Source organism: Silene latifolia, chromosome X (assembly GCF_048544455.1).
Source record: "Silene latifolia isolate original U9 population chromosome X, ASM4854445v1, whole genome shotgun sequence".
NCBI lineage: Eukaryota > Viridiplantae > Streptophyta > Magnoliopsida > Caryophyllales > Caryophyllaceae > Silene > Silene latifolia.
Window position 1 is genome coordinate 9,921,341 of NC_133537.1, and position 14,316 is coordinate 9,935,656.

Genomic DNA, 14,316 nt, shown 5'->3' on the forward strand with positions numbered 1-14,316 from the left:
GTTAAGCGCATTTCGCGAGCCTTTTCGAAGTCGAACAAAGATTTTCTTTCGGCTGACTCATTAAGCTCTCAAACAAGTTCTCGAATCGATCTCACACGAAATTGATTTTGATTCTTTCACGAAATTACATCTCGAAAGTCTCGTCTCATTATCACCCCTACGGGAGAGAATTTTTCCCAATAATGTCCATTTTGGAATATTACGTAATTTAGCGATGTCACGCATTAGAAAAACTGTAATGTTGACGAGGTTGACACTTGATAGTCGAATCCTTTCCAGTTTCCTCTACTGTCACTGAAAAACAACAACAATGGCGACGAAGAAGAGAGTAAGCTTCTTTTCCTTCACCACTATCGCTGCCATCTTCTTCTATCTCTTCGCCTTCTCCGCCGCCGTCTCTCCTTTCCGCCACCACCACCACCACCACCAGGCAAAGGTGCTTTATCGTTTTTATGATCATTGCTTCAATATTACTTCATTTTGATTGTTGCAATGTTTGATCGTAATTTATAGTAGTTTAATGAGCATTTGATTGACATGACAAGTAATTGAAGTGAAATATCATGATTTAGTTACTTAATCTTCATGAAACTTTGATCATTGATTTCGAATACATAATTTTAGTGACATTGATTTGACTGAGGTTTTTATGTTCGTATTATTATCGTTTAAAAGCCGGTTTTATGCTGAAGGTTTTGCTGTTTAAGGAAAATGAGGTTAGGTTAGGTAGAGATCATGGCGTGTAAATAATCAATAGCGGAGCCAGGATTTGAGATTTTGACCTTAGGGGGCGGAGAATTTCAGGGGGCGAATTTCTAAAGTATTAAAGTAAAATAGAAAAAAGATCGGAAATTTTAACTAAAAATCTTCAATTTTTCAATTGTTTGGACTTTGGAGTCAACTGGCCCCGCTAGCCCGTGATGGATGTATAAGTAATCAATGTTTGTTTAATGGAATTAGATGTGTTTTGAATGGTTGATGAATTAAGAAGTAAATTTTGTTGATTTGTTTAGAGTTAATGGGTATTGAAGTTGTTTCTACTTAATGTGGTGTTTATTTTTTATTTTATTTTGAGCAGCATCATAATGTTAGGAAGTTTGAGATTGCTGATGACATGTTCTGGAAAGATGGTGAGCCATTTCGGATAATTGGTGGTGATTTGCATTACTTTCGCGTTCTCCCTGAGGTACTAGCCTTGAATTCTACTTTGCAATGGAAACAAGATGGTAATTTATTGTCGAATTATTAAAAGGATGATTATTTTTGGCGATGTAAAATTCCATGTTTGGTGACATTTTAGTTAAAGCTATGTTCACCAATTTTTGGTGGCAATGCAGTATTGGGAAGATCGACTGATGAGAATGAAGGCATTGGGCTTAAACACTATTCAGACATATGTTCCGTGGAATCTGCATGAACCAAGCCCTGGGAATCTGGTATTCAATGGCATTGCTGACATAGTTTCATTTCTAAAACTCTGCCAGAAGATGGGGTTCCTTGTCATGCTTCGGCCTGGCCCGTACATATGTGGAGGTCTGTTTTATAAGCTATATTCATCCTTCACTGGTTGCTTTAGTGAAGTTCAAGGAACATCTGGATCGTTTAATAGTATTAAAATTCCTGGAACATCTAGCACATAATTACGCCCCAGACTGCTACGAATACAAATTAATAGAGTGCTTAATACATAAAATTTTAATCATACACTCTGATAGTATGATGTTCATATGTAATGCAGAGTGGGATTTGGGTGGATTTCCAGCTTGGTTGCTTGATAAAGAGCCGGCTCTCAGGCTGAGGTCTTCAGACCCAGCTTATCTCCATCTGGTATGGATTTAATTTTAAAGCGAACTTGATGCAATGCCTATGTTGAAAGACATCTCTATATTGTATGCTTGAAGACCTCCCCATCTCGTAGTGGTTTTGTAGCTTTTCCCATTCAACATCACCTCACTCAGTGGCTCAAGGGCTCTCACCTACGGTGGGAATGTGGGATAGAGGGCCGCCTGTACACGACGTCACTGTAGTGTCGAAAACACAAAGATCTGATTGATGCTTACAAGATCCAATTTATTTGTTCTATAGGTGGATAGTTGGTGGGGCATACTGCTTCCCATGCTGGTGCCTTTTCTCTATGAGAACGGTGGTCCCATCATCATGGTTCAGGTGTGCTAGTCTGTTATGTTCCTATTTTCCTTTCATATCTGAAAGTAGCTAGGTCTATCATTGTTTACACTTGTTGTGGGTTCCTTAAAAGTGTGTGATAGTATTTCAAATGAATTTCCTGGACTTTAGTCCTTACTTATTAGCTTAAGTCTGATAATGGATTATTTATGACAGATAGAAAATGAATATGGTTCATACGGAGATGATAAAGCATATCTACGTCACCTTGTTGAGTTAGGCCAGAGACACATGGGACATGGTGTAATCTTGTAAGGAGTTATGTGTTTTTAATGTCGCTTAATGGTTATGTACAATTTATTACTGATTTTTATATGCATCGTCATCATAGATTACTCCTAGTAGGCTAGTACACCTAAAAAACACGTTTTGTTTGTGCTTCTCATCTTCAAATTTCTGATTGAACGTGATTTAGAGCTTGGATAGCATCTTTCAGTCTGGAATGTGATATTGGTCTTTGGTTTTACTAGACAATACCACCTCCTCTGTTATCTGATTCATTCTATTGACTGAGTTCAGTCTTGGAAAGTAGATGTTAAATCATATGAGAAGATTGGCAATATGTTAGTATAGATGGAAGGAAAGAAATATTTGGACTAATGATGGCCATACTTCTTCAAATAAAATATAAAAAATCTCTATTTTGAAACGTTTTTGTGTAGCTTATGCTATATAATACCGTGCATGATTTGCTTGATCTAGGTGAGACGGGGAGACTACTTCTCTAGTGACATCATGAGTGCTTTCCCCCTTTTAGACAGGAGAGACACTTCCATTTTTTGATGTTCACTATAACTCCATAACTAACAAAACACTTGGAATTTCCGAGTCCTTAAAGCTCCTGTTAGCCATAATGTAGGGAGAAATCTCCTGAGAGGTTATAATTCGTGAGAAATTTCTTACCTTGGCCATTCAGGTACACTACAGACGGCGGTACGAGAGAAACCCTGGAGAAAGGAACTATCCCTGAAAAGGGTGTCTATGCTGGTGAGAGTTGTCTGTAAGAAGTAGTTGTATTTTTCTTTTGTTCCAAGTAAGAAAGATTTGTAAAAGAATGTCTCCTAAAAGGGAGAGACTGGGGTAAAGCACGAGAATAGGAGCATGCTAGTGTTGAGGCTCAAATGAGGAAAATGCCAATTATACTCTAGGAAGACTTTTCTTTTCTCTCCTCTTTATTTCTTATTTCCTTTTGGTATCTGATCTCTACGCCCGTGTGTTTGAAGAAGGCACATTCATTAAAGCTGAATGTGAAAGCAAATTCCGTTCAGTTCAGTTCACAACACGTAAATGACAACTTTACGCCTATACTTTACTGTTAATTTAGATATAAAAAAAGCTGAAATCGTCTCCTATCACGTCAATCACTTGATAGTTTCTGAATTCTGACCAGAAAGCAGTGATATTATTTTGCAGCAATACAAAGTTCAGAAGTGTGTCAAACTTGAGCACGTAGGTCAATTAATAATCAGAGCTCACTTTGACAGCATATCACTGTTGTTTGATCTAATACTCCTAATATAACATCATTGCTTTCCTGAAAGTATATACGAGTATGTTTTTATCCTTGTTTGCAGCTGTTGACTTCACAACAGGTGACAAAGCTTGGCCCATATTTGAACTGCAGAAGGAGTTCAATGCCCCTGGAAAATCACCTCCTCTTTCCTCGTTAGTACTATACAACTATAATCATGCTAACAATGCGTTGACAGTGTAAATGATGCTCATAAGTTTCTCATTGCAGAGAATTCTACACTGGCTGGCTGACACACTGGGGTGAGAAGATTGCAAAGACTGATGCTTATTTTACGGCAGCTGAGCTTGAGAAGATTTTGGCGAGGAATGGCTCTGTGGTTCTTTATGTATGTTAATAAGATTTTTTTCTGAGTCTAGTAAAGACTGTTGGCATAGTTATCTGACATAAGTTGCTCGGAAATGTTAGATGGCACATGGTGGGACAAATTTTGGGTTCTATAATGGGGCAAATACTGGTTCTAGCGAGTCAGATTACAAGCCTGACCTCACTTCCTATGATTATGTGAGACATCTTACAAAGCACTTCCATGTTACTCTATCATTTATCATTGTGGATAATGGAATCTTATTCCCCAGGATGCACCAATTAGAGAGTCTGGTGATGTGGATAATGCAAAGTTCAGAGGTATGTCACTGATCTTCTGCCATACATGTTTTTCCTTAATTTTTCTGTTTTCTACAGCCTGCTGTAACCAGCATTTTAATATTTTCATTTTCGTACTCCCTTTCTCTCACAGCGATGTTCCTATTTACTTTTTACTCCGGTTCCCAAGATGACACATTGACCGTAGTTTTTGCGTTTATATATTACTTTTAATTTAAAAGTATAATTTTATGGAAGATTTTTGAATAAAAAATGTAAATGTGTTAATATTATACAGTAAGCATTTATAAAAAATGTAAATGTGTCAGACTGTCAGACTTTTTGAAACTTTGGCCATTAAAATGAAATAGGAACATCATTGTGAGGTGGAAGTAAATATGCCTTCGATCAGAGTCCTTTGCTCAAAGACATCTTTATTGATAGCAACATCATCACTTTTCCCGGGGGCCGAAAATTTTCTCTTTGGATAAGTTCGGTTCTGCTGTTTTTCTGCATAAATATGTATCTTTTGAAGCCGAGGACTTCAATTTTACAAATTGGAAATATCTGGAAAAATAACGCAGTTTTTTCTTTCTAGATTATCTTCATTGATGATCACATTTTTATTGATGTAACTTTTCCCGTTGATATTTTATCCTCTTCCTCAGCTATACGCAGGGTAATAAAAAAATATGCAGCAGCATATGTTCCACCCGTCCCATCCAATAATGAGAAGGCAGAGTATGGATATGTTGAATTGTCTAAAGTTTCATCCCTGTTTGATATCATTACAAACCAAAATAACTCCAGTATTGTAGAATCCACCGACCCAATTTCGATGGAGTCCGCGGGCCAGGTAATTCACATTTATGCTTTTATTGGATAATGTTTACTTTATTATGATTACGAGTCTCAGTTTTCAATTAATAAACAAGGCGAGAGTTGGGATATATGGGTAGAAAACACATATGCATTTGTCTATATTTATTCACTAATACCAGATTGGTTGAGGTAAGATGCAATAGCAAAAAAGAAAGGAAAATTAGATGCAAATTTTAATGATCTAGAAGAACCTCAGTTTCCTTTCTTATTTATGTTTTCCTTTCCGCATTCAGACATATGGGTTTCTACTTTACATGTCGGAATATAATGCACATAACAGTGCTAGTACCTTATCCATCCCAAAGGTATGGCTTCTGTGCCCTATGTTTTCCTCGTATATTTATTTCTTACATTTTTCTGTCCCTTTTTCTTCTCCTTGTTTTGAGCTTGTAGGGTGTGTTACTGAAGGCTGGTTCGCCATTTGTGTTTACCCTTTGTACCTGTCAATCATACGTTGGTTGTCTGGCAATGACGATGCTTACATGAGCTTTATTCTGTTGCACTGATGATGTATGAAATGTTAAAAGTTTGTATCTTTTGTCATTTTATTAATAGCTATTGGAATGGTGTTATTTATGTCAATCCCGGTTTTCAGTTTAACTCCCCGTTCTTGCTTATTTAAGTGCACTCAAAAGATTACAGCTTGTCTGTTTCTGCATTGTTTGAGCGTTGATTATTTGGATGTTATGAAACTCGGAAATTATTCTCTGAGTTTTTTTTTCTCTGATGCTCAGTTCATCTCCTTGTCTCCTTAAATTTCATCTATCGTGTTGCCTTTATAATATGCATCTAATGCATGTTTGTAAGCTATCGTTTTTATGGAATCTATTTGGAAATCTAGAATACGTTGAGACTTGGAGAGTGCATGAGTACTTATATGTGCATTGATGTTACGATGACATTTTGTGATCTTTCAAGATGTTTTGGTTATTGAATTCTATAGGTCCATGACAGAGCTCAGGTTTTTGTTACATGCAATTCAAAAAACTACGGAGGAATACCAATATATGCAGGCAACATTGAGAGATGGTCAAACAAAAAACTTCAGCTTCCTCATGTCAAATGTGCTTCGAGTATCATCTTATTTGTTTTGGTATATGCCATCCTCCTTCCTCTTTAAACTTCTGCTCCTGTAAATTTCTTTCTAGCAATAGACGCCCTAGACAAAAGTGGGCTGTTGAGAGAGAGAAAGCGAGAATCTTTGTTCACTGGGTCTTGATTCGGATGTCCACAGGTGGAGAACATGGGGAGGATCAATTATGGCCCATACATTTTTGACAGAAAGGTACCCTAGCTTTCTCTTAATAATTTGTTTCTGCAACTTTTATTCTATATATTTGTGGTGGTAATCCTAATGTGAAGTTGAGCAAGTACGGCCAACTAACTGTCATTCATAATAGTAGTTAATTTGCATCATTAGTAGCTTATGTACCAAATGCTTATAAAATCTATAGATTGTAACCTGGTGAAATGCTGCTGACAGCAACTCTTTCAGCTGTTTGAATTTCATTATATATCGGGAAAGGAGCTATGGATATGTAAACGGTCTTGTACAGTTGTACTTCTTGTACAAAATAATGGAACCATTTTCGTTCTAATATGGAGTTTTGATCTTGTAGAGTATATATATCTTCTCCATCTTTGGTATTTCGATAAATAAGAAGTCATAAAGACGGCTAATAATCTAATAGTCAACTCAACAAATTTTGGTGCCACTCTCTTGATAAATTGGTTGCCTTGATACTCCGTGTATTCTCCAAATCATCATTTGCTCACATCAAATGTTATTCATATTGCTTATATCTATCTGGCTTTACTTTGTTAAAAGTTTTATTGTTTTCCCTTTTGAATCTGTTCTTTGATTAAATTTCAGGGCATCTTATCTCCGGTGTATCTGGATGATCACCCTCTTCATAATTGGAAAATTTCCCCGATTCCTCTCCACACTCTCAATGGTCAAAGGAGTCTGATGATTGAGGTTGCTAGGAGTGCTCGAGCTGGAGTATGTGCAGACAAAAGTAAGCATAGCTAAATCAGTGTATTTGTTGAGTTATTGATATATGAAGTTCTTGAGATAATGTTTAAACATGTTCTGAGTTGCATCCCTTGCTGTCTATCTTTTGCAGGTGTCCTATCTAAAGAACCTGCTTTCTATAGTGGCAGTTTTACCGTTAACACCACAGAAGACGTAAAGGACACATTTCTGTCTGTTGAAGGCTGGGGTAAAGGGGTAGCTTTTATCAACAAATTTAATCTAGGGCGATATTGGCCGGTAGATACTCTTGTTTATTCTTTTCATCAGTACATCTATTTTGTCATTGTCCGGCTTGTCATATAAGGAGTCATCTTCGCAGGTATATGGCCCACAGTGTAACCTCTATGTCCCTGCTCCGCTTCTTCACCAGGGCGAAAATACCGTGGTAAGAAATATATCCTGTGATTGCCAAATCCCAGAAACACAAATTGTACCACTTGCACCAAAAAGGTACACACTAATGCTATTCATTTGCAGGAACTCTTTGAGCTGGAAACTGTAAATCCCGAGCTCACAGTCAGGTTTGTTCAGGAAGAGAACTCAGTGTGTGGTCGTACCAGTTCAAGTGTTCGTGATCTCTAAATCCTTCTATTTTTAGGGTAGTACAGAATAATCTATTCCTCCTTATCATTTGGATTGTCTTCGATGTATCTCATTAGTTGCATTTCTTTACTGTAGAGCTTTAAATCTATACAGGATACGATTCGATATAAAATTATAGATTTGGATGGAATCTATTTCCATTTTGTAATCTAAAACAATACACCATTTTATGTTGGATATATTATTTACTTATCAAGTGGTTTTATACCTACACAAATCATTGTATTTAGTGGCCTCTGATCTTATTCGGAAACCAACCCAATTACTCTTACAAACAAACTACAAGGGATGTCCTCATCACTTAATCCGTAAGTTAAACCAGATAAAAATCGGTTACTCAACTCTCATAGGAGGCTCAAAGTTATCTGCTACAATTTGGTATATGCATTCACCTACAAGTACATAGCTACATAAGACACATTAATACAAAAGTCCTAAACTGATACAATTGTTTGTTCATTCCCAACGAACTCTGAGAAATGAACCGAAATTGATCTGTTTGTTCGTCGATATTATTGGGATATCAAGAAAGAAAGAAGGCAAATGCTAACAAGTCACTTGGTGGGTTCTTTCGGAGCATCGGGTTGTTCCTTTTTTGAACCAGACACAGTGGCAGCAGCTGCAGCTGTCATAGCCGCTGCTGCTGCTCCTAACTTTACACCTCCTGCTGCTTTCATTGCACCAGCTATTTTTGCGAAGGCAGCCAAACCTCCCACGAGCATTGCTCTCATTGCAACTGTTGGTTTGACTTCCATATTGTCTGCATATCATGTAAGACGACAGTGTCAAAACACAAGGAAATACTCTGTATCAGGTAACCAACCGCTATTTAACGTCGTAAAATTCCAGCAGGCAACTCATGGTAGGCTCATTTCCTAATTAAAGTAAAAAAATTGTTCCTTTGCTAAACAATGCATTAATTTGAATACTGCAGCACCCAAAACACTAGAGCGATCAGACTTCTCTATTCTACACGTTTATCAGTAATGGATTTGTTGTACACGGTACACCGAAACGTAACTTTGTCAATCTAGCATGAAAGACTTTTGATTGTTTGTGCCAAATACACCAACAACAAGGATTCTTGGTTTAAGTCCCTACAATTGACGACATTTTACTGCTACGACAAATACCCGTTTCAACTTCCTAGTTTTGAGCAAGTTTAAAATGCTTCCTCAAGTCATTATTATAATTCTAACAGTTTCCAACATTAATCGAGCTGTAATCCACACACAATAGTGAACTGCGAGCCTCAAATGTAGTCCTATACTACAAGCAACCACAATGCTAAACCACCCTAAAAGAGCTGTCAAAACATCTGCAATACAGGTATCTCAAGGCAATGCTTACGCCTTTCACCTGCTCACTCCATTTCAACATCAGGTTAATGTCGCGTGCACAGTGCAATGTTATCCCCTCGGTCAACAACAGGGAACATTCGAATCCTAATCCTGGCAAACCCAATAACTCACGAAATGGAATTTCAGCACACGGTACCCGTACTTGTGCACTAACCACTCTTCAAGCCCAATGGGCATTCGAATGAGGGGGCATAATAAGATATAAATATAATAGTTGGGCCTCAACTATCACCTTAAGGTTTTGGTTGACATGGTTCATCTATCAGAGACACTCGGGTAATGTTGTTGTCTCGTACTTGTACTGCTCACTCAACCACCATAGCACAACGGCACCATCATAATGAAAGATGGAATCTTTGATTCATAACAATGTAGACCTAATCTTAAACCACCACCATCCCATTCAAAATTTCAATTCAAACCCACTAATTATCATCAAAACCCAATCATATTAAGCTTAATCAATTTCACAACTTTACATTCAGATCATACAATTCCAAAAGAATCCCTCATAAAATAAACAAAAAAAAAATCATAAAATGAACATTATTTTTCTTCAAAATCCCATCATCAATCTATCTCTATTAATTTCCATGGCTCAATGGCTCTCGCAAATTGCGGTGTTAGGGGGTCGGATGCACGCAGTCTTATTAACAGAGTTATTAGATAGAAATTTTACCTGAAAACTGCAAAGAATTTGTGAAAATTCGCCTGAAATCTTTCCTTGTCTTTGTGTTTTTCTTTTATTTTCTGGGGTATCCGTGAAATTTGGAGAGCATATACTAAATGTAATACGATGTCGTTTCAGGTTGTTTTATGAACAATTTAACAACTCAGCTAGTTTGAACTTTGAAGTCTATTTGATTTTTTTTTTTCTCTTTTTTTTTTTCACTGTCAAAAAAAAAAGTCTATTTGATTTGATGTCTTAACCTATTAGTTAAAATGGTTGATCGAAATACCGTGAATATATAGTTCGAATTACTTTTTTAGTCATTTGACGATAATAAGGCACATTTTCTTTTATTTTTAATAAGTTTAGATGTTAGTTAGCTTAGTTGGTATCAAAGTTAGTTGGTGTGAGCCCTCACACAATTACACCAACTAACTTTGGTGGTAAGGACCCTTATCAAATGGTCACGGACTCATGATTCGTTTCATGACTCTTCTCTTACAAATGAAAGAAACAAATTTGAGAGATATAAATTCCCTATCTGAAGACAATAGAAAAAACAAATGATATTTCTTCTAAGAATAACCAATTAACCATATTCGTTTAAAAGAGACAAAATTTTAAAAAATGGTACTATGAAATATCCATTTCACAGAAATTTTTTAAGTAAGACAGTTTCACGCAAAAACTACTACTTTCTATTTTCCAGAATTCATTATAAAATAAATTTAAAATTTTAAAAAGTAAGGAGAGAAAAATAAAACACTATTTAATATCAGTTAGTCTTTGCTTCATGACGCTAATCCGTCATGTTCTCGCGACTCTCACAAAAAGGAGGGGATAAGGTGGAAGACTTTTACGTGTGTTTCACTCACCTTTCAATGGGTATTTTGTGAGAGAAAACGGTATCCGTCACAAACTTGTGACGGATATCGCCGTAACAAATGAGAATTTGTGATTTAATATGGAGTTTATTAACCCAATTAGAAAAACATGCCCTTCTTTGTAATCCTACTTATTAATTTCTAAAAAAAGGAGTTTATTAGGGTAATTAAATCAATAAAATCAAAGTAATTAATTAACCCTTTAAAACCCAGATCAATCAAAATCAATAACAAAAAGATTGAATCTTTACAATAACCCAATAGTCATCTTCATCACCCAAATTTCTGGGATTTTCAAAGTAACCAAAAAAATGGATCAAAATCAAGAATATGGTGGTGGAAGTTGGTCTATGATTCCTAACATTCCTGCCCAGAATCAAGATTCCATCTTTCTCTCTCCTCATCATCTTCAACAATTTCAACAACAACAACAACAACAGCAGTTTAATCTTCCTGTTCATCAACAACAGTTGCAGCAGCAGCAGCAACAACAGTATCAGTCTCCGCAACAGCAACCGCAGCAGCAGTTTGTGCATTCTTCGCCTCAACAACAGTTGCAGCAACAGTTTCTGCATTCTTCACCTCAACAACAGTTGCAGCAGTTTGTGCAGTCACCACCGCAACAACAACAACAACAACAGCGGTTTCAGCAGCAGCAACAGTTTCAGTTGCCTCAACAACATCAGTTTCAGTTGCCTCAACAAAAGTTTGCTCAACAGTCGCCACAACAACAACAACAACCGCAGCAGTTTGTGCAGTCGCCGCATCAACAACAACAGCAACAACAACAACCGCATCAGCAGCTGCAGCAACAGCATGTAGTCCAGTTATCGCCGCCGCAGCCTCAACAACAACAGCAACAACAGCAGCAGCAACAGCAACCGTCGCTAGCATCACATTTCCATATTTTAAATGTATGATTTTTAATTCATAGAAAATATATGTTGTTTTCTTAATGTTTTGAATATTTCTATTTTTGAGGTTATTGATTGTGTAATCTGTGTTGAATTGGTGATGATAGTTGGTGGAGAATTTATCTGATGCAATTGAGACTGGAACTCGAGATCAGATTGCTGATGCTCTGGTATAATTCACTATGTTTAATCTGCAATTTCAGTTTTGTTTGATTTTTTTGTTTGCTATTAATGTAGATGAAGATTTATTGTGTGATTGGAAATTGATAGGGTTTTTTATGTGTGTGTGTGTGTGTGTGTGTGTGTTCTGATTGAGTGTAGATTAGTGAGCTGAATAGTCGTTTCGAGAAGTGTCAACAGCTGTTGAATTCTATATCAGGAACGATTAATTCGAAAACCCTGGTAATTCTATCAGATATTCTGCTCATTTCAGTTGTTTTGATTAAGTTGTTGATATCGGATTATAAGGGAATTGTTTCCTTTCGAGTGAAAATTTTCTGTATTTGAAATGGTAATGTGTGATTTGCAGACTGTTGAAGGGCAAAGGAGCAAATTGGAAGAAAGCGGGCGTTTGCTCAATCAAAGGAGGTTGGTTGTTGCTTCTCATCTTTGTTCTTCTGCAACTAAATAGCCTTATATGCTGCAGTTTTACGAGGGTATTTTCTTATAATGGCAGGGATTTGATTACCAATTATAGAAACTCTATTGAAGACCTCACTAAGTCTGATCTTTAACAGGTTGCCGAATGACAATTCGGTAAGTATTTATTTATCCCTATCTGAGGCCGCTCGTGTTGATTCTGTTATCTGCTTAATTTATGTATTTAGGCCAACATCACATATCGTCCATATTGAGTTTTTTCAAACACATTATTACAAGAAAAGCAATCAACTTTGGGAAATGAATGCATGATCGCTACTCCGTATTATTCATTTTTTGGTAAAACGCAGTCTCACATGTCTGAGTGTGCGCCTGACTAGGTCCTCCCGGGACATTTCCATACTGTTGAATTTGGAAGTTATATTAGACTACCCATAATGGTTGCATAAGCACTGTCTTATAATGCGATTGATTTTTGCCGAGAAGCACCCTTGTGGTGCATGTCGTCTGCAGTGATTGCCATTGATCCAGTGTGAAAAGGTTGATTGAATTATTAAACAGATTACGTCATTTAAGACATTTACTTGGTAGAGGCAGTATGGGTCGAAGTAAGTTTAGATGGTTAAATTGGGAACCCACGTGGCACCAAAACTTGTTATATATAGGTGTTTATTAGAGGATGCTGATAATCTCCCTCATTATAGCACATTCGCCTAGGATGTTGGTTAACTGATCTTAAATGTTATAATACACGAGTTGGACGGTTTTAGAAGACATAATTGATTGGAAAATTATATGGTAGACTGGTATGGGTGCGTCATCGGCTATAATAGTCACAAATACAATTGATGTAATATCAAACATTATTGCTATGCGTTGCGTCATCTAAGTGAGCTTCTGTATTGGGGCAAGGTGTAGCGATATCTCATCCATGATCAATGGTGTGTAATTTTAAAATAAATAATTTAACCACATAATTCGAACTTGAGCATTATTGAAGTACGTAATTATCTCCCTAGCAACTGTAGATTATCTTCCCGTGATGCAGGTGTATCTGTATCTTGGTTACAACATGTCTTTCCAGGGCAAAACTTCCGTCCAGATTTATTTCCTTCACACAAGGAGTCGTTTCAACAGCCTTTCGGCTTATGGCCTGAATAAAATTACCAATCAGGAAAAGAAAGTTTAGTTCTCAGAATAACCCCGTGTTTCTTTGTGACAGGTCACAGGTACTGACTGATCTCTTGGGACACTGGCCCTTATATCGAGGGCAGTCCCATTTCAAAATCAGAACTTTGAAGGTTGCTGACCTTGCTGTTGCTACTGAGTAGTGAGTACCACTTATAGTTGCTGCTCTTCTCATAAATCGATCCTCAGCATTTAGTCTGAGGATCACTGTCTCTTTAGATCATCATTTTTTAGACAATAAAGCTTGCTGTTGCTACTGAGTACTTATATACTCTTATAGTAGCCGTTCTTTTCATAAAATCGATCCTCGGCTTTTAGTCCGAGGATCACTGTGTCTTTAGATTATTTTATAGACAATAAAGCTTTAATAATGAGCTTCTTTTTGTTGTTTTTTATATATGTATTTTTATTTATAATTGTATTGTACTAGGGTTTTGGCATTATTTTATAAAAAATGTAATTTGCATTATCAGCTTTAGCCATTCTCCTCGATTTTATAGAAATGTTTTACTCAGTAACAGTATTCTTCTGAATTTTGGTCTTTTTACTTCATCAATTAGCAACCCTTGGCAATTTAGCATGCTAATCGATTACCAATACCTGTACTTCTATTTCGGTTTGACATTTCTTGAGAGTTCGGATCCTCTATCTTATTTTTGTGTTCCGTCTTGTGCCCCATTACTTCACCTTTTGACATATCATCCACTTCATGTGATCTTGCACTATTTTTTTATGATTTTAAGGGTGATGTGTCAAAAGGAGAGATAGTGGAACATTAACATGAAACAGGAACCAAGAATCCGCACTCATTTCTTGAAATGTTATATTAACTATCAATCACACGATAAGTTGCGTCTTGATTTTGAGTTCATGAGAGCA

At 36.7% G+C, this 14,316-nt stretch overlaps 3 protein-coding genes across 4 annotated transcripts; 2 read left to right on the plus strand and 1 right to left on the minus strand.

Annotated features, from left to right (window-relative positions):
* Window positions 1–224: 224 nt before the first annotated feature.
* Window positions 225–8,037, plus strand: LOC141622789 (beta-galactosidase 17-like). Its single transcript, XM_074438807.1, has 19 exons — window positions 225–436; window positions 1,079–1,186; window positions 1,338–1,533; window positions 1,739–1,827; window positions 2,086–2,166; window positions 2,341–2,435; window positions 3,101–3,171; window positions 3,759–3,849; window positions 3,926–4,043; window positions 4,124–4,219; window positions 4,294–4,342; window positions 4,969–5,156; window positions 5,416–5,487; window positions 6,126–6,275; window positions 6,417–6,467; window positions 7,056–7,200; window positions 7,309–7,454; window positions 7,537–7,602; window positions 7,695–8,037. The coding sequence occupies exons 1-19, from the start codon at window positions 311–313 to the stop codon at window positions 7,797–7,799; spliced, it is 2,043 nt and encodes a 680-aa protein (XP_074294908.1). The 5' UTR covers window positions 225–310; the 3' UTR covers window positions 7,800–8,037.
* A 212-nt stretch (window positions 8,038–8,249) lies between these two features.
* LOC141622790 (uncharacterized) lies at window positions 8,250–9,950 on the minus strand. The gene is made up of 2 exons (XM_074438808.1): window positions 9,861–9,950; window positions 8,250–8,580 (listed from the first exon to the last, which is right to left on the minus strand). The coding sequence occupies exon 2, from the start codon at window positions 8,573–8,575 to the stop codon at window positions 8,375–8,377; it is 201 nt and encodes a 66-aa protein (XP_074294909.1). The 5' UTR covers window positions 8,576–8,580; window positions 9,861–9,950; the 3' UTR covers window positions 8,250–8,374.
* Window positions 9,951–10,923: 973 nt separating this feature from the next.
* On the plus strand, window positions 10,924–13,954 carry LOC141622791 (uncharacterized). 2 transcript variants are annotated; one of them, XM_074438809.1, is made up of 6 exons: window positions 10,924–11,649; window positions 11,757–11,819; window positions 11,971–12,051; window positions 12,179–12,237; window positions 12,326–12,405; window positions 13,472–13,954. In XM_074438809.1, the coding sequence occupies exons 1-5, from the start codon at window positions 11,047–11,049 to the stop codon at window positions 12,381–12,383; spliced, it is 864 nt and encodes a 287-aa protein (XP_074294910.1). In that variant the 5' UTR covers window positions 10,924–11,046; the 3' UTR covers window positions 12,384–12,405; window positions 13,472–13,954. The 2 variants fall into 2 exon arrangements, with proteins under 2 accessions (XP_074294910.1, XP_074294911.1); XM_074438810.1 differs by lacking the exon at window positions 11,971–12,051 and having other exon boundaries at window positions 10,952–11,649; window positions 13,472–13,559.
* The last annotated feature ends 362 nt before the right edge of the window (window positions 13,955–14,316 follow it).

Bases quoted from the DNA above. Each gene is read 5' to 3' on its own strand.
- LOC141622789 (XM_074438807.1), top strand. From the start codon at position 311: ATGGCGACGAAGAAGAGAGTAAGCTTCTTTTCCTTCACCACTATCGCT. The intron at 1,828-2,085 runs GTATGGATTTAA...TTTGTTCTATAG, and splicing joins ACCCAGCTTATCTCCATCTG to GTGGATAGTTGGTGGGGCAT. The intron at 7,603-7,694 runs GTAAGAAATATA...ATTCATTTGCAG, and splicing joins ACCAGGGCGAAAATACCGTG to GAACTCTTTGAGCTGGAAAC.
- LOC141622791 (XM_074438809.1), top strand. From the start codon at position 11,047: ATGGATCAAAATCAAGAATATGGTGGTGGAAGTTGGTCTATGATTCCT. The intron at 11,650-11,756 runs GTATGATTTTTA...TGGTGATGATAG, and splicing joins CACATTTCCATATTTTAAAT to TTGGTGGAGAATTTATCTGA. The intron at 12,238-12,325 runs GTTGGTTGTTGC...TTATAATGGCAG, and splicing joins CGTTTGCTCAATCAAAGGAG to GGATTTGATTACCAATTATA.
- LOC141622790 (XM_074438808.1), bottom strand. From the start codon at position 8,575: ATGGAAGTCAAACCAACAGTTGCAATGAGAGCAATGCTCGTGGGAGGT.